Below are 21,264 nucleotides of genomic sequence, written 5' to 3'. Positions count from 1 at the left end.
TGAGGAGAGCAACAATACCAACCAACCACAGCTCCCAGGGTCTAAACCACCAGCCTGGGAGCACTTAGGGAGGGATCCAGCGCTTCAGTTGAATATGTAAGAGTGGAGGGCCCTCCTGGGCATAGGTGGAAGAAGAGAACCTTGACCTCATGAAGGCTGGATGCCCCAGGGGGTGGGGATTTTGAGGGTGGGGAGGTGGGAGTGGGGGGTTAGATAGAGGTTACATCCACAGAGAAGAAGGAGGAGGGGTGAGGGGATTGGGGGTTCCTGGGTGGGTGGGGGATGGGGTAAGGGGACAACATAGGAAATGTAAATAAAACATCCAATAAAAAAAAAAAAGTAGCTCTGTTGAGAAAAGATTGTTGGCCTGGAGGACTGATTGTCAGCAGTCACGTGACTGAGTCACAGCTAATCAATTACTCAATCACTTTGTTAAATCTGAGGATTAAAATGAGCTGAAATCCAAGGGCCTTGAGTTGGGGGAGCGCTTGTCTCAGCTGTGGTCACTGGAAGGCTGGGACTCACCAGTGTTCCTTACCCATTGAATTAGGAGAAGCAGATTCATGTTTACCATGAACACAGCCCTGAGATGCCTTTTCTACCTCAGAATCTCTGATTTTATGTTGTAGGCAAGAAAGCTCATAAGAGATAAGTGAAAAATAATACGGAAGCATTTTATTTTTCCTGGAGTGTTTGTTATTGCTTTACAGTGTAATATGCACTAAAATGTCCATTCGTGATACAAAGGGAGAAGATGAGAGGTGGACTGAGGTGTAGTGTGCATCCAAGCATTCAATTCGATCCTCGGAGTAGTAATTGAATGAGAGCAGTATTGTGTATAGAGTTTATCCTTGCTTCTCAGTTTCTCAGCAAACAGCTTTTATTACAAAGATTTCAGACAGAGAGGGCATTAAAATATTGAATATCTTTTCTTCTGGCAATGGTGATGACATTTGCATGTTGTAAGGGAGGGGGAAAGGCAGGTAATAACACTGTTGTGGGAAGAAAACAAAGGACCAGAGGCTCAAGGAAGGGTTTTCTGCCCAAGGTGTCCTTGGTAGGGGACGGAGACAGTGGGGGTGGGGTGTTTAGGGGAGGTCTGAGTTTCCTGCACTTGTCTTTGCAAAACATGCTTCTGCTGTAATTAGAAGACAGTGATTTTCTCTGGAGCATTATTTCCGGACCTATTATCTCTGGCTGCTATAACAAATGACCCCATACTTGGCCCAAAATAACACCAAGGGTACTATAGTTCCAGAAGCCAGACTTCCAACACAGAGCTTACTGGGCTCAAAATCAAGGGAAGAATTGTGTCGTGGGCTCTTCTGGTTCCCAGAGGCTGTGTGTCCTTGCTTAGGGCTCCCTTTTGCTTTCAAAGCCAGTGAGAGCACCTGGATTCTCTCTCGATTTTTGGTCCATTCTCTGGCTCCCCCTTTCACCTTCAGGCACCATTATAACTGCTTTGGATCCACATCAGACTCAGCCTGTGAATCCTCACTTCTAGGTTCCACACAGTGTAAGGTGGGCACAATTTCCCCAGTATTCTGATGTGGGCATCTGGAAAGGTACAGGGAGACTACTATTTAGGCTTTGACAATAATAATTTATCCCAGTCTAGGCTGCACTTCCATCTTCTTGTTCCTTGAGTCCTTTTGTCTTTCTACCCCCCCAACCCCGTACACAAGACAAATCTCTAGCAGAGTTAAAACTAGAAGAGCATCAGTTTTATTTCCCTTTCATGACATGTGTCTTTACCTGCATTCCATTTGTGACTTCTAATGTTGCCTCCCTCCTTGACCTCTAGTCATCATGATTCTGACTGAGAACTTCAAAGGGGCTTCTCATGCCAGGTCAGCCCAGGAAGGATGAGTTCATTTAAACCATGAGAAGAATAACACAGTAGAAATGGCTTGAAAGAAGAAACAGGGGGAAGGGATCTTTGATTAGGGAAATAAATCCCTAATCAAATACAGGAGAAAGGTGAGGAGGTTAATTAGCAATAAAGATATCTTTAAAAAGTCATAATGTGTCATAGTATTGTTTATTTACCTAAAATTTCACAGAACACATATAAATCTCTCTCTCACTCTGTGTGTGTATGTGCGCGCGCGCGCGTGCATAGTTACTTTTACTTTTGAAGACTACATGGACTCCTGATCTTTCCCACAGGTATATATACGTTGAAATTCTATTATAGATAACATTTGTAGGCCTGAGTTTGGTGTTTACATAATACTTGGTATTGTCAGTTTAGCTTGACAAACATTGTCTCAAAACCTGTTTGGAGGCAGCTCTTGTGGCAATAGGACTTGCAAAGACAAAAGTGGTAGCCTACACCTGAAGGATTTGTAGAACATCAGGGATCAAAACAGAGAAAGGAATAGAAATTGATAAAGGAAACAATGATTGATGAATAAGTAAAGACTGTGACGATGAGTTCCTGGAAGGGAAAGAAAGACTGGTTCTGTCTGGCTCTGTGGTCAGGAGTGGCACTGCAGGTGATCTTTATAGAGTATTAACACTGAATATGATTTGAACTGAAGGTTAGATGCCACCAGGACTCCTGTAAGGACAAGACATGAGGTGGACATGGTGACGTAGGCTATGAAACAAACCAGGGCACATGTTACTGATGTACATCATCTAGGACAGGAGATGAAGCTGCGGCAGATGTAGGGGAGGCTCTGTCAATGGAGTTAGAAGTAGGAGAGATATATAATATGAGGGCCAAGGATACAAGATGGTCCTGAGGACATGATTACTCAGACGGTAAGAGATGGGATGTGGAGAGAGATTGGAAAGTAAGATTTCCTTAAAGCAAGAGGCAGGAGGGGCATCCAGTAAGATACTGTGGAGGGAGATGATACAGTTGTATCCTGTGCTCAGAGAGAACAGTGTGGAAAGGAACAAAACACTCAAAGTGTCTGGAGCAGCAGCACACGAGGAGGGGATTGACATCAAGCAGGAAGGGGATTGACGTGTGAGGAGAGTAAGCCTGGAGCTTGTTTTTCACCTTACTTTCAATAAATGTTCACTGTGAACTCACTGTGTACAGTGCTCCAGGCTTACTCTTGGAAAACAAGGATTCAGAAGAGAGATATTTGCTTTGCTGTGTACATAGAGAGGGAGGTAGCAATTGCCTCTGGGGTCTCCTCCATCGGTGGCTGAGCCTCCAGGATCTGTTTCCTGATTCCAGAGAGGGATTTCTTTACTAATCTCAATGCAGTTACACATCAATCAACTTCTTACCATGTGTCCTATCTGTTCAAAGATCTGATCTGTATTATTTAGTAGTGTCTATTAATTATGGCACAGTCTCAGCATATTTTAATGTTTTCAAGTAATACCTAGTGTCTTGATAAATGCTCATGATATAATTTTAATGTACATAGTGACTTATAAATTTCAAGTTTAATTGTGTGTTTGAGAGAGAGAAAAAAGAGAGAGGGAGAGAGAATAAGGAGAGAGAGAGAGAGAGAGAGAGAGAGAGAGAGAGAGAGAGAGAGAGAGAGAGAGAAAAGAAGAGGAAGAAAATGAGGAGGAATAAGAGGAGGATGATGTTGAAAAATGTTGGTGATAAGATGTCTCTGGACCATAAGGTATTGGATGGGGGTTTATTTTCTTCAGCTTCTAACATCCCCAAACTGTATACATTTTATATCAAAATGAATAGCAACACTACTTTTAAAAATATGTGTTCCCTAAGAATGTATAGCACCACCACCTTAGTAACACTTATAAGGAGAATGAATTAGCATCTGAGTGGGCTCTCTCGTTTTCTTCTGGTTTTGGTTTCTGTTGACTCTGGTAGACCTTTTACTCTACTCCAGCCCTCTTCTCTGATACCAGAGGAAACAGCATCAGCATCTCCACTCACTGACAAATGAGCCCCAGCCCCATCCAAGCAAGCACCTCCATGATATCTCTTGTCTCAAGGTGGATCTTGCTGACTTGTATTTCTGCTGTCTGTTTATAAGGTTGACCCTTGCCATCCAAGGATCATTTCAATTTGATCTTATTATTGTCATTGAGATATTATCTCATATGTCCCAGGCTGGCCTTAAATTCACTATATAGCCAAAGATGACCTTGAACTTCTCATCTTTCTGCTTCTGAGTGCTGGGATTATAGGTGTTCATCATTCTGAGCAGATCATGCATTGTTGGGGATGGAGCTCATACTTTTATATACAATAAGCTCTCTGTTAACTGAGCTGGAGCCCATGCCTGTATACACAATAGGCACTCTGCTAACTGACCTCCATCCCCAGTGTCACTTGTTTTTCCTGAATGTGTAATTGCAGAGGGAGACGATACAGTTGTGTCCTGTGCTCAGGACAATATGGAAAGGAACTCAACACCCACAAAGTGTCTGGAGCAGTAGCACATGAGGCGGGGATGTCAAGCAGGAAGGGGATTGACCTCTGTCTGGTGGGATACCTTTTCTAACATATATCTGTTAACAATTCATAGCTCTGCTTGATAGAGTTAGACACTGCCATTGCCCATGAGTTCTGAGAACAAATTCTGCTGTTACTGATAAATTCTAGAATATTCCCTATGGTGTCTCTTTGTAAGTAAGCCCAGCATTTGGAGGAAGTTGTAGCTACAATCTATTGCATCTGCTACCTCACTGTTCTGTAGTTCTGCAATCTAAGACAGGAATGTCTTGTGCCTGAGTTTCCATCCCATCCCACACCCTTCCTCTTCTTCCCCTGTAACTTTCCCTGGCTATTACTTTTGCTTTCCCTACATGCTGCTGCCCTCTTACCTATGAGACCCCTGACCTCTGAGCAACTTTGCGATGTTCAGTGACTCTCTGCTTTGTTGGGCTGTAAGCAGCCACAGGAGCAGATTACATCAGTGTGAGTGCTCTACCTACCACTGACCTACACTCCAGCCCAGGAACGACGTCTCATTCATGCCTTACACTCTAGTGTTGGTGTTTTAAGTATGATTATTCCCCAACGAATGTAAACATACATTTTGCACATACTTAAGGTTGACCTGGGAACTTTACCAATGTGTGGTGTCATGTGGCATGTATTAAATAATTTTTCTAACAATCATGCCTTTCTTACAGAAGTCAAAAGACAGGAACAGTTTCTAGGCTGCAGGGATAATCAAACACTGGAGTAGATAGAGTACCAGTAAAGAAGGTAACATTTCCATCCCCGGAGAGCCTTAAAAATTAGACAAAGAAGACATCTGTGAGGGTGGCTGAAGCACTAAATCTGTCTGGAAACAAGTAGACAGACAGAATGACAGATGGCTCCAGGATTTGATTACTGGGACTGGAGAAGGGAAGGCCCCCGAGGGGGAGACATTAAAAGTTCTTCAACAGAGATTGCTGCTTTGCAAAGGGAAGCAAGTTGCAGGAGCTTAGTCTAAATCCCTAGGGGCTTAGGTCTCTTCTCTTGTCAGAGCTTAAAGCCACAGGTTGTGAAAATCCTGTAGAAATCTGCAAAGCTAAAGCATGCTTATTTTCTGGAGGGATGCAAAAAGTCCACTGTATGTATGAGCCTGCTGCAATAAAAACATGCTTCCCTACTTCGAATAGGGAGAACTGTTTGCCTACATTATATTGAATGCATAGCATTCTCCAGGAAATGGAAGCTCTTAAATGTATTGAAAAACAGGGGATGTTGTCACTGATTGCTGGCTAGGAGGAGACTGGGGTCCAGCCAGGAGGCTTTTCCATCTCTGACTACTGGTGCCACCACCAGTCAGCAGCACTGTGTGAGCAGGCAGGCATTCCAGCAGAGCTCTGAACTCCCAAGGCAAAGGCAGCCTTACTCTGGCCACTGGACCTCTTCTCAGTTAAAGCATACTGATTGGGGCCCAGGACCTTGAAGACCTGGCTGTATAAGAGGAACTGAGATATCCGTATCCATCTCAGGCATTTTACTGTAATGTCAGCCTTCAGCCACATGATGTCACGATTGGATTTTGATTTTTTTCACATGTGTTTGTCTCCACAGATGAAGGTATTTTCAAAGCTGGAGCAGAGAGATCTGAAACAAGGGGAGCAGTAGAAGTTCAAGAAGATGAGGACACCCAGGTTGAGGTTCCAGTGGACCAGGTAATCTTCATGCCTCTAAACATTCACAGAATCCAGCAGTCATGGCCATGTTCCCCTCACCCCCACACACTCAGGTGCCAAGGGGTCAAATGATTTTTGGGGTATAACACAGTACTCCTAGTTCTTCTTGGCACTCCTCCAGAACACATCCATCTGCCTCTCTTTAATGTGGAAACGGTATGTTCTTAATAAACAGCACAGGACAGAGGGAGCTGGATGTGAGCAACAAGCTCACAGACAAAGTCTGATTTAGAAAAAAAAAAAAAAAGAAGCATTGGCTGGGAATTTTAATCCAGGAAAAAGTAATTTTCTAAAAGAAAACCTGTTTTTAAAATGGTGTAATATTCTCTCCTTCAGGGTCTTCAATATTTTTGTGGTTAGATTTCTCTCTTCTTCTTCTTCTTCTTCTTCTTCTTCTTCTTCTTCTTCTTCTTCTTCTTCTTCTTCTTCTTCTTCTCCTTCTCCTTCTCCTTCTCCTTCTCCTTCTCCTTCTCCTTCTCCTCCTCCTCCTCCTCCTCCTCCTCCTCTTCCTCCTCCTCCTCCTCCTCTTCCTCCCCCTCCTTCTTTTTGTAAAGGAGTTACTCACATAAATACAACTCAAATATTTTCTATGTGTATAGTAATTTCCTTTCTTAGGCCCGTGGAACAATGTACTTATTTGTGTTACAAGAAGGTGTGCTAACAGAAGAAATTAAGACATATTAATTAATTCTGGCTAAATTCAAGAAGTAAGCAAGCTATGTGTTTATGTGTGTGCATATGTGCAAGTCTCTTTCTCTCCTCTTTCTCTCTCTTTGTGTGTGTGTATGTGTGTGTGTATGTCAGAGGTAGACATTGAGTGTCTTTCTCAGTTGTTCTCTGTCCTATTTTTGAGACAGGGTTTCTCAGTAAACCTGGAGTTCACTGGTTTGGTTAGACCAGCTGGCTGGCAAGCCCCTGGATCCACCCGTTCCTACCTCATCAGTGCTGGGTCAAAGATGTGTGCCATACTTAGCTTTTCATGTGGGTTCTGGGCTTCTGAAATCAGGTCCTCATGATTGCTTAGCAGACTCTGAGCCAACTCCCTAGACCCTATCATACATTTTTTTTTTGTTTACAGTAATTCCTTATTAAATTTGAATATTAAATTTAGATTATATGAATTACAGGGTATTTTTCTTTCCTTCACTTTTTTATTTTTTTTACACTGATTTTACAGAGTTCATATTAATAATACAATGAACCTTTGAAAGTCTCACTGCATGTACCAAAATGAGTTTTCACACAGGAATCCATTTGCATTCCTAAGGAGATTATAAATAAGGCAGTAGCCTGTTTAACCAAACTATTGTACCTGGTACCATCCAGTATACATATTAGATTACTTTGCTATTTCAAGCTTGGCTCCATATTGAAATAGTTTGGAAAACTTAAAAAAATACTGATACTTGTGTCCAAAAGAAATAAATTAATAAAAGGCTCCCTGTTACACTTTTTAATACGATCTTTACAATTCTAACTGGAGGGTTTGGGTTTGGTGTGAGACTCTGGAGGAAGGGAGAGGTTGCTAGGAATTGTCGTGAGTCCCGTGACTATTGTGTGCTATTTCCTTTTCTAAAAGCAGATTTCACAATCAGGCAGATCCACGAGTGATCTTCCCACATGTGTTTGTCTTCTCAGGGCAGCAGTGCAACTGACGTTTGATTATTCCTCCGTACGTCCTGCACACACTCCTCCCAGTGAAAAGTCTGTTGTGCTAAAATTCACAGATTTCAAAAATCCAATTTATTTTCTACAATTTGCTCTCACTGAAAATTTTTCATAAACCCCAGTTGTAGTTATTTTTTTTTCCCCTGGGAGAAAACAGAATTTTAAGTCTTCAGTGAAACCATAATTAAATATTATATTTTCAGACAAAGAAGAGTGATCATGTATACACAAAATTTATTAGTTATAGATGCTAAGACTAATTTATATTTGGAAGTCAAAACTTCTTAAGCAATATGTGCAGTTGTGAGAGGCATCTGTTTGCTTAGGTGTTGTGTGGTTTGGAGAGAGGGACGTGGAGAAGGAGGATGGATCTCTGATGTCACTGGATCAGCCTTGCATCTCAATGTTTGGTTTCTTATTGGACATGTGGAGATGGCTGAGAAAAATGCATCTAGATGGAGTGAGAGGTAAACAACCAACGGGCAAGAGCAGCACCAGAGACAGAAGGACCCGGAGGAAAGACAGCCGGCTCCTCCGCGCTTCTGTCTGCTCTGTCCCACACAGCGCTGGGATCCTCAGTCGTGTTTGTTCCACCGTGGGCACCAGGTGCTAGGGCCTCTTCTGGATGTTAGATGGCTTTAATTTGAACAGCGTATGAAGCCAGTGAGGGTGTGGAGCAATTTATCACTAGTGGCATCAGCTCCATAACAGTAAGAGCAGTTCTGAAGACCACACCCCTCTGTAGTGTGCATTAACTAGCAGCCACCTTTCATCAGGTACCTGCTAAGATCACATGACTCTTCTCTGAATAACCGTGGTGACCACTTGGCAGATAGACCTTACCTCCTCACTTTCCATGCACGTACACATACATGTGCATATATAAATGTTGATAAATATGCACATATACACATATGTCGATGCGCACACATGTATGTGTATGTATGTGTTATATGTGTACTGTTTTCACCATGTGGGCCCCAGGGATTAGGGTCTTCATGCTTGGGAGCCGCACCTTTCCCCACTGAGCCTTCTCACTGTCTCTCTGTCTTCTTAAGGATGTTTGTATAATGAATGGCCTTGGAAAGCAGAGGTAATGATGTCCTTTAGCTTCATCACCCTCACTGATGACCATTTTGCCTAGGTGAGACCGTTTTGTCCCTAGAGGAATATCATGCTGTCTATGGGGACATGTTTGCTGTCAAAACTTAGTGAACTTTATTGGATTCTGGTGAGCAATCGATCAAGGGTGCCACTAATAGCCTGTAGTGCACACAAGAACCCTTCCAGCAAAAATTATGTGGCCCAGAATGCCAATAGTGAGGAGAGGCCAGACCTGTTGGCTGTCCTCTAATAATAAGGGAAATGCTTCCTGTTCTCTGAAGCTCAGGCCAGTGGTTTACTGACCATTGCAGAGATGTAATCCCAGTGCCTCACACATGTAAGATCGACTATGAAGGCAAATTTCATGTTGTGTATATTTTTTTTCCATAATAAAATCACTAAAAAAGATTTGGGTTCCCCAAGCCTGGAGCTCTTTTCTCGAAGGCAAACCACAGAGAGGTTATCACGCAGCCTCTTCCCATATGGGAAAGGCTTTGAGCCTCTGCTAGCATCTGTTGTGCTTGCTGTGAGCAACAACTTGTTTTTGACCCAAGCTAGCATCCATGAAACTGGCAGATTAGGATGTTTACTGCAAAGGAACCTCAGGTCTTTCATGTCCTCCTGGCATCTCCAGCACGTGTGCTCACAGGAGGGCAAGCTGCTGCGTTGTATATCTTGTTCTTGTGCATTCCAGCTAAGAGTCTGAGTTTTGTCCCTAGATAGGATTCCTTTTGTTTCTCAGAGACTAGCTACTTACTGTTGCCATGACCATAACATCTGCCAGAAATAGTTTAGGAGAAGAAATGTTTATTTGATACCATGGTTCCACTCCACCCTTGTGTGGACTGCAGAATGGAGTTCCAGTTGTGTGTGACAGACTGGGAGTTAGAGAACAAGGCCAGAACCTGGGCCAGTGCTATAACTTTTAAAAGCTTCCAGCTGCAAGGCTCTACCCGGTAAAGGCTTCACAGCCTCTGAAGGGGCCACCAGCTGGGAACAAGTACTCAGATGCAGACCCTTTGTGGGGAGTTTCAAAGTCTAACTATTATAGTGGTGCGCCTAGCACTGTTTCCAAGCCCACAGGGAGACTCCAGTTTCCCTTGCTCTGGAAAGGCCAGAGCAAGTCACTTTTATTAGAAAACAATTTAGGTCTAATAAGAATAAGGCAGACTTAAATTTTTTTTTTGCATGTGTATTTTAAGTTAACTCGGGGTGGGCAAGTACCAGATTAGCTGATTCCCAGCACTTGTGACCTGTGTGCCATTGTGAGCCTTCAGAACATGATGTGAAAAGTCAGGAGGTAAGAATATGAGCTGATTTTTGTATACTCCCCTTAGTCATTAAGGGCCAGGAAACAAAGGTCCTTTACCTATGAGACTCAGGCTAACTAATGAGTGCCATTAAAATATGGCTGGCTTCTCAGAGGACAGAAGTAACTGAGCATGTGTCATCAGAGTGCGTGGAATGGATCCAGGGTGGAGGTAGTTCTATAGCTTTTCCACCAGTGGATAATTCATTTGAAAGTAAAATAACAAGAATTTCAAAATGTTTTTATGCTGAGTTGTTTTGTGAAATACTGTAGAAACTACCATCCTGAATGCTGGAGTACACAAAGTTTTGTTTCGTTGTTTTAATCGGAGGCATGACATATGTTATTTTTGAGTTATTCATTTCACATATATTACAGTCAAAGTTCTGCATGTAATATTTTCAAGTCAACCATTTTGACAAGGGTTATAGCAAAAAAACCCCACATATTCTCTGTCCATCTCTGTTTCTATTTCTGGGGTAAATAATTTTAATTAGTTTATGTCACAGTTTTCTGAAGTATATGATATCCTAATTTAATTCCTCTGAGACCTACACATGAGTCTTACATGGGGTTGTGTGTCATCTTAATTGGGATTTTAATAACTTTTATCTTTCGACATACATAAAATAATCTTGTCATCTCAAATATTATGGAACTAACCTCTTGGTTTTATTTTTTTACACTTTAGGTATTCTGTATTAAAGCTTCTACCAAATGATTGTGGGAGCTGGTTGTTTGCTCCTGCCTCCTCCCTCTTCCCTCTTCCCTCCTAGCCATGACAAGTCAACACTAATATACAAGCATACCCTTTGTCCTTATTTCTAGTATAATTTTATAACTTTTGCCGGCTTAATTTTGGATCTGCAGGCTACCCTCACTGTCTATCCCTCTTGGATGACTCTTTGTATAGACTCAGTTACTCTGACACCTTCCTGCCTCCTTTGCTTGGCCATGGCCCATTGCTCTTCTTTTGCTTAGCTTTCTGCGCACCTGTTGCTGAAGCTGTGGGCCTGTTTCTTCCTGCTCCATTCTGCATGGTTTGTGACTATGAAATCTTTCTTGTCCCCTTTCCCAAGCCCTCTGATCACTGAAGCTACTTAATCTGCCTCTTCACATGCTTCCCAGATTGGCCTGGTGTTTTCCTTATCATTATTTTGGGAATTTCTTGTGTTTCTCCAGTGTATGGATCCTCACATTTGGATTTCATGTCTTTTTTTCTTTGACTAAACCTTTATTATAGGAAAGTTTCCCACACAAAATTAAGGTGTAATCAATTTTCCTTTAGCCAGAGTCCATGGGAGGACTATTGTGTGGGAGAGACTTTTTGAATCTATTGTCTCATGCACCCAAGGCAAGTGCTCTACCACCGAGCTGCAGTCCCAGTGAGAGGCTTTTCATATCTGAAAATAACCTTGATTTCTCTACTCAAACTTGATTGTCAGCATGGCTATGTGTAAAATTCTAGGGTCATAAGACTTCCCTCAGGACTTTGAAAACCATGCTCAATTTGCTTCCCACTCAGGAGGGCAGTTGAGAGGTTTGATAACTTTGCCGTTCCTGAACTTCTGTGATTAACACTCCCCTATTTCTGGGCTCATTTCCTTGTTCCTGGTATTCAGAGAGTTTCTAAGGAGGCCCCTTGGGGCAGGCCTTTTGCTTGCTGACCATGTATTATGCTTCTCTTCTGGAAATATTTGATTCTAGTTCTGGAAGAAATGTTGAATTATTTCCTTAAGAATCTTCTTTCTTGAACTTTAGTATTTATATGATATAACTTAACTTTTTAAAAAGCTAAGAAATGATCCATAGAGATGCAGAGCAGAAAGCTGATTATGATTTCAGTACAGTTGGACCTATCATACATGTTTCTTATATATGTTACATCATATATACAGCATGCAAGTCACACCTATAGATATACCCCACCAGGGACTGAGCTCAGGGCCTTGTGGTTACTGGCAGGGACTCTTCCAGTGTCACATACTCTCAGCCCCCACCTATTGATATTCTTACCTGGGTTGCCATATCATTAACTTCTAGATACTTTTATACTTCTGAATGTTATTTCCCCACTTTGTGTGTGTGTGTGTGTGTGTGTGTGTGTACTTGATTGCATGCTTGTGCTTATGGGCACATGTGTGTGTATAAGCTGGAGGTTTGATTATGGGTGTCTCTATCACTGTTAGCCGTGTTTTTTTTGTTTGTTTGTTTTGTTTTTTGTTTTTGTTTTTTCCTTGAGCAAAGGTATCTTATGAACTCTGGAGTACATTTGAATAACTGAGCCCGAGGGATTCTCCAGTCTCTGACTTCCCCTGCCCACAATTCTATTCCATGCTCATGAAATAGCCACTCTTACAATTGCACCACCTCCCCAGCCCTGAGTGTTCTTTTCATAGTGGATATTCTTGTTTCATGGATGTGACATATTCCTTTTTCCTAACACTGATGCTCTGCTGTTTCAAGCTTTATTTTTCTAGTGTAGTTCTTAGGAGGTTTCCTCCATCTTTCTGTTTTGATTTCTGCCTTGGTGCTAGAAAGACATTTATTTATTTATTTATTTATTTATTTATTTATTTATTTTGGTGACTCACTAAGGACATTGCATAAGCAGAGTTTGTCAGGAAGAGAGATTCAGGGCAGTGTGCTTGGCTGGCAGTATTTACAGAAAGAACCTCTCTGTTTTTTGGTAGTTTTAGCATTGCTCTTCTGATTTTTATGAGAACACGCATTAGGCATTTGCTTTGTTAGTGTGAGCCTAGTGCTGAGTAGTTAGGACCTGACCAAGAAAAGGAGACTTTGGATTCTTACTAAGAGTCTTATTCTAGTTGGCTTTGGTACAAGAGGCATGTACCCATTTTTTACCTTTCCTTTTCACATATTTGGTTTTCTTATGTCTAATCTTTTTTTGGACATACAATCAGTGAGTTTACTACATCCCAATTTTTGTTGCTACTATTTCTTTTTTTTATGGCTGGATTCCTTTAAAAATTCCCTTTACTGATACTTTGGAGGGACTTTTGGAAGATGTTAGGGGGCAAAACAAAACATAATGTTCAATTTAGAGTGTTCAACCAGAAGTCACTTTCATCCTAAACTACCTTCATTTAATCTATGCTGGGGATGGAGAGCTGATGGTCTATGACCAGATTCCCCAGGAGTTAGGATGGAGAGCTGATGGTCTATGACCAGATTCCCCAGGAGTTAGGATGGAGAGCTGATGGTCTATGACCAGATTCCCCAGGAGTTAGGATGGAGAGCTGATGCCTATGACCAGATTCCCCAGGAGTTAGGATGGAGAGCTGATGGCCTATGATCAGATTCCCCAGGAGTTAGGATGGAGAGCTGATGGCCTATGACCAGATTCCCCAAGAGTTAGGATGGAGAGCTGATGGCCTATGACCAGATTCTCTAAGAGTTAGGATGGAGAGCTGATGGCCTATGACCTGATTCCCTAGGTGGTAGTTAATGACCAACCTGGAGTATACTGTGCCTGCATCGGTTTGGCTTGCCACATATTTTTCAGCCAGTTCTCCCTGTTCTCCCACAGTTGTCCCAAGTTAAGCATTTATATTTCTGCCCAGCACCTTGGGTATTAGTTTCATCTGTGACTGCTGTTTATATCTGCAGAATACAATACTATTTCAAAGACTCTATTGCCAGTCCAGAAGTATATCCAGAAAATAGGGGTTTGAAATCTGAACCCTCATGTTTCCTGGCTTGTTCTATCACTGACTCTACCTGCTTCTTGGAGATGACTAGCAATTACCTGCAGCTTCACCCAGGAATCCAGCAAGAGGCAGGGCCTACAGGTATCCAGTATTCATATGTAGTAACATAACCCCAACTACTCTTCAATTAAATGCATTTACTAAGCAGAAGTGTAAAACATTTAGAACCAAAGAGAACCTGGGCTCAATCTTTCATTTTGTCACAGAAGAAACAAAATCCTCATTAGAGAGAATCATTCTTCCACAGAAACACCACATGCTGCTGACACTGTTGGCACAGGAGGAGTCCAGAGGTGCTGGCTTCTGGCTTCTGGCTGTCTTAGAACTCCTCATGAAGGGCAGTGGAGAGATTAGGAGCTTCTCGTTGTTCCGTAATTGGCTCCATCTCCTGCCTGAGCTACTCAGCCTTTGAGAATGAAAGGAATTAGAACTACAAGTTCATTGGTACTCTTCTGTATTTCAGCTATAGGTGTGTGGTAGATCAAGGTCCTGTTGGTGCTGTGAGCATCCCAGACACAGGGAGCATCAGGATGAGGATGAGCAGGACCCTGAACCTTCCTGTGGGTTCACCAGAAATTAGGCTCTTAGTGAATCTGTGTTTGGAGATTTATGTTTAATTAAGAGAAATGGTGTTAAACATTAAAATGTAGCCTGTGGGAATTTCCGTGAAAATGAAAGAAAACCAACATTTCCTTTTAAAATGAGAAAGCTTATTGTGTTCCTCTTCCAATGTTGACTTCACAATCCCACACTACCCAGATACTTCCAGTCAACTACATTTTCATATGAGTGTTACAGGAGCTCAGAGGTCTCCAGGGCCTGGGTTAGTATCTACTGGCCAGTGGCAGTCTCAGCCTCACTCCTCGTCTGGATCGGGGATCATGCTTCTGCAGATAATCACCATTTCTCATGGTCTTTGTGCCCTCAGACAATGTCAGTCCCCCTCCTCCAAGAAAGTAAGCCAGAAAGCAGAGAACAAGAAAGCAATACTTAGCTATCATGAAAAATTGAAACTGATTATTTCCAAATACCTCATTCAACTTGGTAGGAGATGATTTTAGTTTCCATGGGAACAGAAATAAAAACAAGCATGATAATTTCTGTACTTTCACTGCCAATGCCTCTGCCATAAAGTACAGAAATACCTTCTATTCCACAATGAGTGCCAGACCTGCACACATCTCCATGTTGCCTCTGCAGTGGGCAGTCCCCAGGGATCCCAGCTGGGCTCTCCATGTTTATTGATTCAGGGCTTCAGTTTCCCCCAGTCTCTCTCTAGTGGTGAGTTTTCAGGGTGGGAATAATGCTGTTCAGGAAAGGGGGCTTAGATACAATACCTGGACTAGAAAATTCTATGTATTTTAGATATCTGAAATTTTAGCACTTGAAGATCACACTTGAACATCTCACACGCGGTGATGTTAATACAGTAATTGAGGGCACTTTTTTTCTCAGTGGGCCAGGAATCAGCCAAAACCCTGAATGCTATGAGGATGTAGCCAGTGATAACAACCGCAGACGTTTCCCAACTTTTCATACACATCAAGTGCCTGCTCAGACTGTGAGAAACTAAATAGTAAGATATGATGTGGGCAGATTCAGGCAACATGTACTCAGAATGCCATTGCTGGTGCCATGTAAAAGAGGAAGTCTGCTTCAGCTTCTCCACTAACAAATGTTAAGGGCAATTACTAAGATATATTACATTATATATTATGTACTATATAATATATTACCATATATTACCCATAAATTATGTGCTTTTTAAAAGGAAAAAGTTGATTTTCATATGCAGAGCTCTGTGTTTAAAGGTCTGTGGTGTCTGTGATTGTATACATGTGTATAGTATGTACACTCCTCTAACCTACTAACTTCATGTGCTCTGCGTGAATGCCAAGGAGCCTGGAAAGCTGGGACCATAGAACTTCAAATGACTTCTGCACTCATGGTTAGGTGATGCATATTTCAAATAGAGTAGAATAAAGGAATATATCTTTAAACTCCGTGAAATGCAGTTGTGCCTTATGTATAGTTTCGTGCAGTTACTCAGAGGCATGAGTTTGTCATGAAATTTTGGGATATGTATACCCCTGGGAGAAATGATTTCTATAGAAAACCTATTTTCTGAAAATTTGAGTCACAAACTGACTAAAATTTGACGTAAGTGTTGGGTAGAGGACACGATTATGGGCAGAACTCTTTCAGAGTCACTGCGTTCACAAGTCTGTGTTCCTGGCCCAAAATTATCCGATCCACAGTCATCTCTTTTATTTTTCTCCAGATCCCAACCAGTGGGCTGACAGGTTTTAGGATGAAAATGTATTGTTTTAAGAGGCGTCATCACAGCTAGAATGCCTGTTTTAATGTGACATATTTGTGACCAGGCTTGCTGCTCATGCGGTCTAGAACTCTGTGGTGGAGTGTCCAAGGGGATCCATCAGAAATGACATCAGCAGTGTTACCAGGTGCTGAGTGCTGAGGCTTCTGACTCGGTAACCTGAAGCTCAAGTTGTGCATGTAACTGCTTCAGAGTGGAATTCTATTTTGCTCTCTAAATTCTTAGTTTCAGGAAGTGGTAGGGAAAATTTACTGAATTTTGTCTTCTTCCATATCTGCAAATTAGGATAATAACAGTATTATTCTTGAATCATTGTTGAAGGTTAATGCGAATGCCATTATGCATATAAGATGCATAGAACATGACACCAGGCACCAGAAGAGAGCTTGATAAGTGTGGGTCGCCCTCCTCTTCATCAGTGCATTCCCAAGGCAATTGTTACCCCTTTACCTCTTTAAAGACTCTGACCATCACTAGTCTGCCACAGTGGGCTTAGAGATGAATAACAGAAGGCCTTTCTTGAATGATTTCCAGGGGTCTCCACAGAGGAGACTGACATTTCTCCCATCATTTCATATTCATGCCAGTATTTTGGAGGTGCTCTTTTTCCGGTTAGCAATTTGTGTTTACTAATTTTGTATGGCCTACAGTCAGAGGATTAGAGGGTCCTAAAGGGATCAGTACATAGAGATGGTGCATAGCAATGAGTGACTCCACCAGGAGGAGTCAGGCAGCTTCATGGAGCCGCTGTGCTAATTATGGGAAAGATGCACCATCCGTTCACAGACATAAGGAGCAGTAGATACTGGTTGTACAGGGGAGTGGGCTAAGGGCTTTTCATGTGTTTATTTCTCAGAGGATTCTCCTCACATCAAATTTCAATCTGGAAAAGTCTCCATTTATCTCTCTCCATTAATGATCTACCCCCCCCCCCCGTGTGTGTGTGTGTGTGTGTAGGGAAGGGAGTAGTAGTGCTTGGGTAGTGGATGAGTGTACTAGAGTTGCTAACACAAAGAACCACAACGGGAGTGGCTCTAGCAGCAGGACTCTATTCTCTTTTTGTTCTGGGCGCTGCAAGTCTCTGATCAAGATGATGATGATCTGGATGTCCTGGGGCTTCTCTCTTGGGCTTTCAGATGACTGTCCCCCTGTGGTCCTCACTCAGACGTCCCTCTGTCTCTGCAGTTACCCTCTTTCTTTATGGACACCCGTCACATGGGGTTCAGGACCACAAATGGCCTTGCTATGACTTAGTTACTTTAAAAAAAATTATTTAATTTTTTTTTACATTCCAGATTTTATCCCCCCCCTTCTACCCTCTGAGTGTTCCACATCCCATACCTCCTCCCTCCCCTCCTCATCTCCACGAGGATGCCGCCACCTCTCCATCCCCCAACTAACCAGACCTCCCAACTCTCTGGGGCCTCTAGTCCCTTGAGGGTTAGGTTGCATCTTCTCTCACTAAGTCCAGACTCAGCAGTCTTCTGTTGTATATATGTTGTGTATATGTTGTATATATGTTGGGGGCCTGGTATCAGCTGGTTTATGTTGCTTGGCTGGTGGCTCGTTATTCACTAATAAGTGGATATTAGCCAAAAAGTACAGAATACCCAGGATACAATCCACAGAACTCGAGAAGGCTGACAAAATGACAAACCAAAGGGGCCCAAGTGAAGACACCTCAATCCCACTTGGGAGGGAGAAGAAAGCAATCACAGGAGGGGAGAGGGAGGGAGGTGTATGGGTGAGAAAGGGGACTGGGAGTGCAAGAGGGGAACATGATCAAGTATTGGGTGGGGGAATCAGGACTGGAATCCTGAGGGCCAGCAGAAAGAATAGAAATAGGCAATAGGTGGGGGGACCCTCCAGCGTGTACCAGAGACCTGGGAAGTGAAAGACTCTCAGGACTCAAAGGGAGGGACCTTAGATGACTTAGTCACTAAGTTCTTTAGAGACCATTCCCGAGGTTTAGGGGCTAAAATTGGTTTATGAGAGACACAGTTTGGTCTGAAACTATGAGAAAACTGAGTGTATCTCTGATTTCATGCTACCCAAAAATCACGGAGGTAATGGAGTGAGGGGGTGGAGTCAGCTTTTAATGCCTGCATATGTAAAAGGCATCACCAGTGAAAAGCTGGGCAGAAGCAGAGACAGGAGCTCTAGCTCTGTCTTCAGAAGGAACTTGTGTTTCTTTATCTTTTATGATGTTGAAAGGTGTTGTCATCTCTGGTCCCAGAAAGCTGGGCACTTGCCCTCTGTTTCATATCTACCTTGGGGATAACCATGCTCCTACCTTGGGAAGTGAAATGCAAAAGTGCTTTGAGAGTAACAGCATGCTGCCTGAGAGTGGGCATCACTGGCCACACCGGTGTGGAACCTAAGAGCTGCTGCTGTTAATTTCAGGAAATGATTTGCTACGGTCTCCTGGCGTACATCTTCACTGCTTTAGGAAGCAGACAGCAGTTTGGAAACAAGTATACTTTGAGATTGTAACTTTGTTGCCAAAGGCATATATATGCTAGAGATCTTGAAAGACTAGCAGGTACTGCTGGAAGGGAGGCTGATTAGCTTTTGAATATTGTACCTAATCATCCCAAAGGACCTTAGGTTATTATGCCCAGATCTCGGGATTCCCGGAAGAGCTCAAAGAATTACCAATCTGATGTAGTAAGACAAGAGTCTTTTAATAATGTGAACCTGGTTTGGATCACAATCCATTCCCACTGTGCAGGACAGGATTGCAGTCCCATTTCTAGGAGCTCTGGATGTTTATAAACAGATTCTAGGGTTTCAGGATTACATGACAAGCAAAGGGATAAGGGAGGTCATCTCTTAAACATAATATCACTTGTTTTGGCATCTGTTGGGATAGCACAACTCTCTTTTGTCCTTTATGGTGCTATTAGGTACTAGTGTTTTCAAAAACTGGCCACAGCTGTCTGGGAACTCTTGATTGTCCCAAAGTATGGCTCTTATTTCCGCAAGGATGTTTGGTCTTGTGCTTTTCCCAAGGACAGGGGCCACCTGCACTGGGGAGTGCCTAGTTATCCATCAGAGAGGGTGTCAGCCTGGGTGACATGGGGGCTGGGAGTTGTGGCTGTTTATCTGTACTCCTGCTGGCATTTGCCATTCCCAGGAGGGAATTTTCATTAGGGAGTGCCATTATAGAATGGGGATAGCCTATTTGTATTTCGGTGCCAGGCTGTGCCTCCTTTGAAAGGTCGGGTGGGGGGGGGGGGGGGGGGCCGGGGAGAGCAAGGTGGGTGAGGAGAGAGCCTCCAGGGAGTGCTGAGGTGAGGGGGAGCTTTGTGACCAGCAAGAGTGTGGAGGCTGGCTGCCCAGTCTTTTTAAGGTCACATGCCACTTTTCATTTTAGCTGTTTCTAATCTTGCAGAGGGAAAAGCCATTCACTAAGTGACTTAATCTCTTTTTCATTACATTTTAAAATTACTTGTGTATAAGTGTGTACTGCAGTACATGTGTGGAGATCAGAAAACCACTTGTGGGAGTCAGGTATTCCCTCCACCATATGGATTCCATGGCTGGAACTTACGTCCTCAGGCTTGGCAGCAATCAGTTATACCCAGTGAGCCATATTGTAGTCCCTAGTGTCTTAATCTGAAAGCCACTTTTTGTCTTTATGTGAATGAACGTATACAGCTCTATGTCAATCCTTAGGAAATGGTTTTGTTCATACAATAGTATAAGCTCTGTATTTTTCTCCCTTCCCCCCTTTTGAGACACAGTTTCATGTATTCCAGGCTGGCCTCAAACTTACTATGTAGTTGAGGATGGCCTTGCTCTTCCTTGTGCCTCTACCTCCTGAGTGCTGGGATTAGAAACATGTCACCACACCCTCCACTACATCTGATTTTATTCAATGCTGGGATTTGGAACCAGGGTTTTGAGCATGCTAGGCAAGTACTTTACCAACTGAGCTACATCCCCAGTCCTCTACTAGAGTTGTTCATTAAACAACTCTCAATGGCAAGAAAAGTGGAGGAAGCCATCTGAATGTGCATTGTAGCCTGCTCAGTCTCTCAGTCCTCAATGTGTGTGGTCTCACTCGGTCCAGTTATTGGGCTGTGTGTCTGCCTTGTTGGGATGCTGGAGCACCTCCAGCAGGCCACTCAAGGAAGGAAGAACACAGTCCGAGATAGAGGTCACAGCCCATGTTCTTCCGGGTGAGAAACAGTGAGCTCTGGGACAGATGTTGTGGTTCTCAGTCTCCTGTGTGTCCAGATGCTGCTTAGGATGTTGAGTGTATAACAGTGGTCCACACGTCTGCCCTTCACTTATGCATCAGGCAGGAAGAGGATAGCTGATTCTGGATGGGATGGAATCCGGTTTGGTTCCGAGTGAGCGCCAAGAGTATGGAGGGACTGGAAGAGAGAAGGCCTTTTCCAGGAGTTTTAGCAGATCCTTGTTAATAGAGACAGTCCTTGCTTATCCAAACTGCTTTATTTATGGCTGATGTGAATGCATATGTTTTACGTAGGGTGAGCCAGGGATCAAATATCTTTTCTGAGGAGGGATACTCCAGAGGGGAAGCTCATTAGTTAAACACTCGGGGCTTATCCAGATACCTTATCAGCATGGAGAACTCTAGGTTTTTATGCTATATGACCAATTGTCACAGCCCTTTGTAGGGTGTCATGATTTACATTTTCCAGGACAGGTAAAGCCTGGCTGGGAACTGGTTCCAACACCTGCTGTTCTCAATTATGAGATTTTCTGAACCTTACCAGTTCTGTCTGGTGGCATGATCCACTTGCCCCACAGTCCAGCTGCAGTCCTCCAAGGCCTGAGCCAGCCTCACCTTCAGAGGGGACTGAAAACTTTCTGAGCTTCCTGAGTCCTGAGTATGGCTACCTTCTTGAGTCTTACTGGCCTCTCTCCTTTCTTCAGAAATGAATGTTTCAATTGGGAAGAAATACTATACAAGGAAGCCCTGGGTAACTACTGTACACTCTACAAGGAGGCCCTGGGTAACTACTGTACACTCTACAAGG

General features: G+C 43.0%; 1 protein-coding gene across 1 annotated transcript in view; it reads left to right on the top strand.

Moving 5' to 3' along the window:
- Window positions 1–21,264, top strand: part of Dcdc2 (doublecortin domain containing 2) — a 155,631-nt gene that overhangs the window by 127,105 nt on the left and 7,262 nt on the right. Inside the window, exon 8 of the mRNA XM_028776347.1 lies at window positions 5,981–6,081. Coding sequence (XP_028632180.1) covers window positions 5,981–6,081 — 101 coding nt within the window. The remainder of the gene's footprint in view (window positions 1–5,980; window positions 6,082–21,264) is intronic.

Source organism: Grammomys surdaster, unplaced genomic scaffold, assembly GCF_004785775.1.
Source record: "Grammomys surdaster isolate TR1022 unplaced genomic scaffold, NIH_TR_1.0 267, whole genome shotgun sequence".
Taxonomy (NCBI): domain Eukaryota; kingdom Metazoa; phylum Chordata; class Mammalia; order Rodentia; family Muridae; genus Grammomys; species Grammomys surdaster.
Note: the sequence above shows the minus strand (reverse complement) of the source record. Positions and strands in the feature narration are given on the sequence as shown.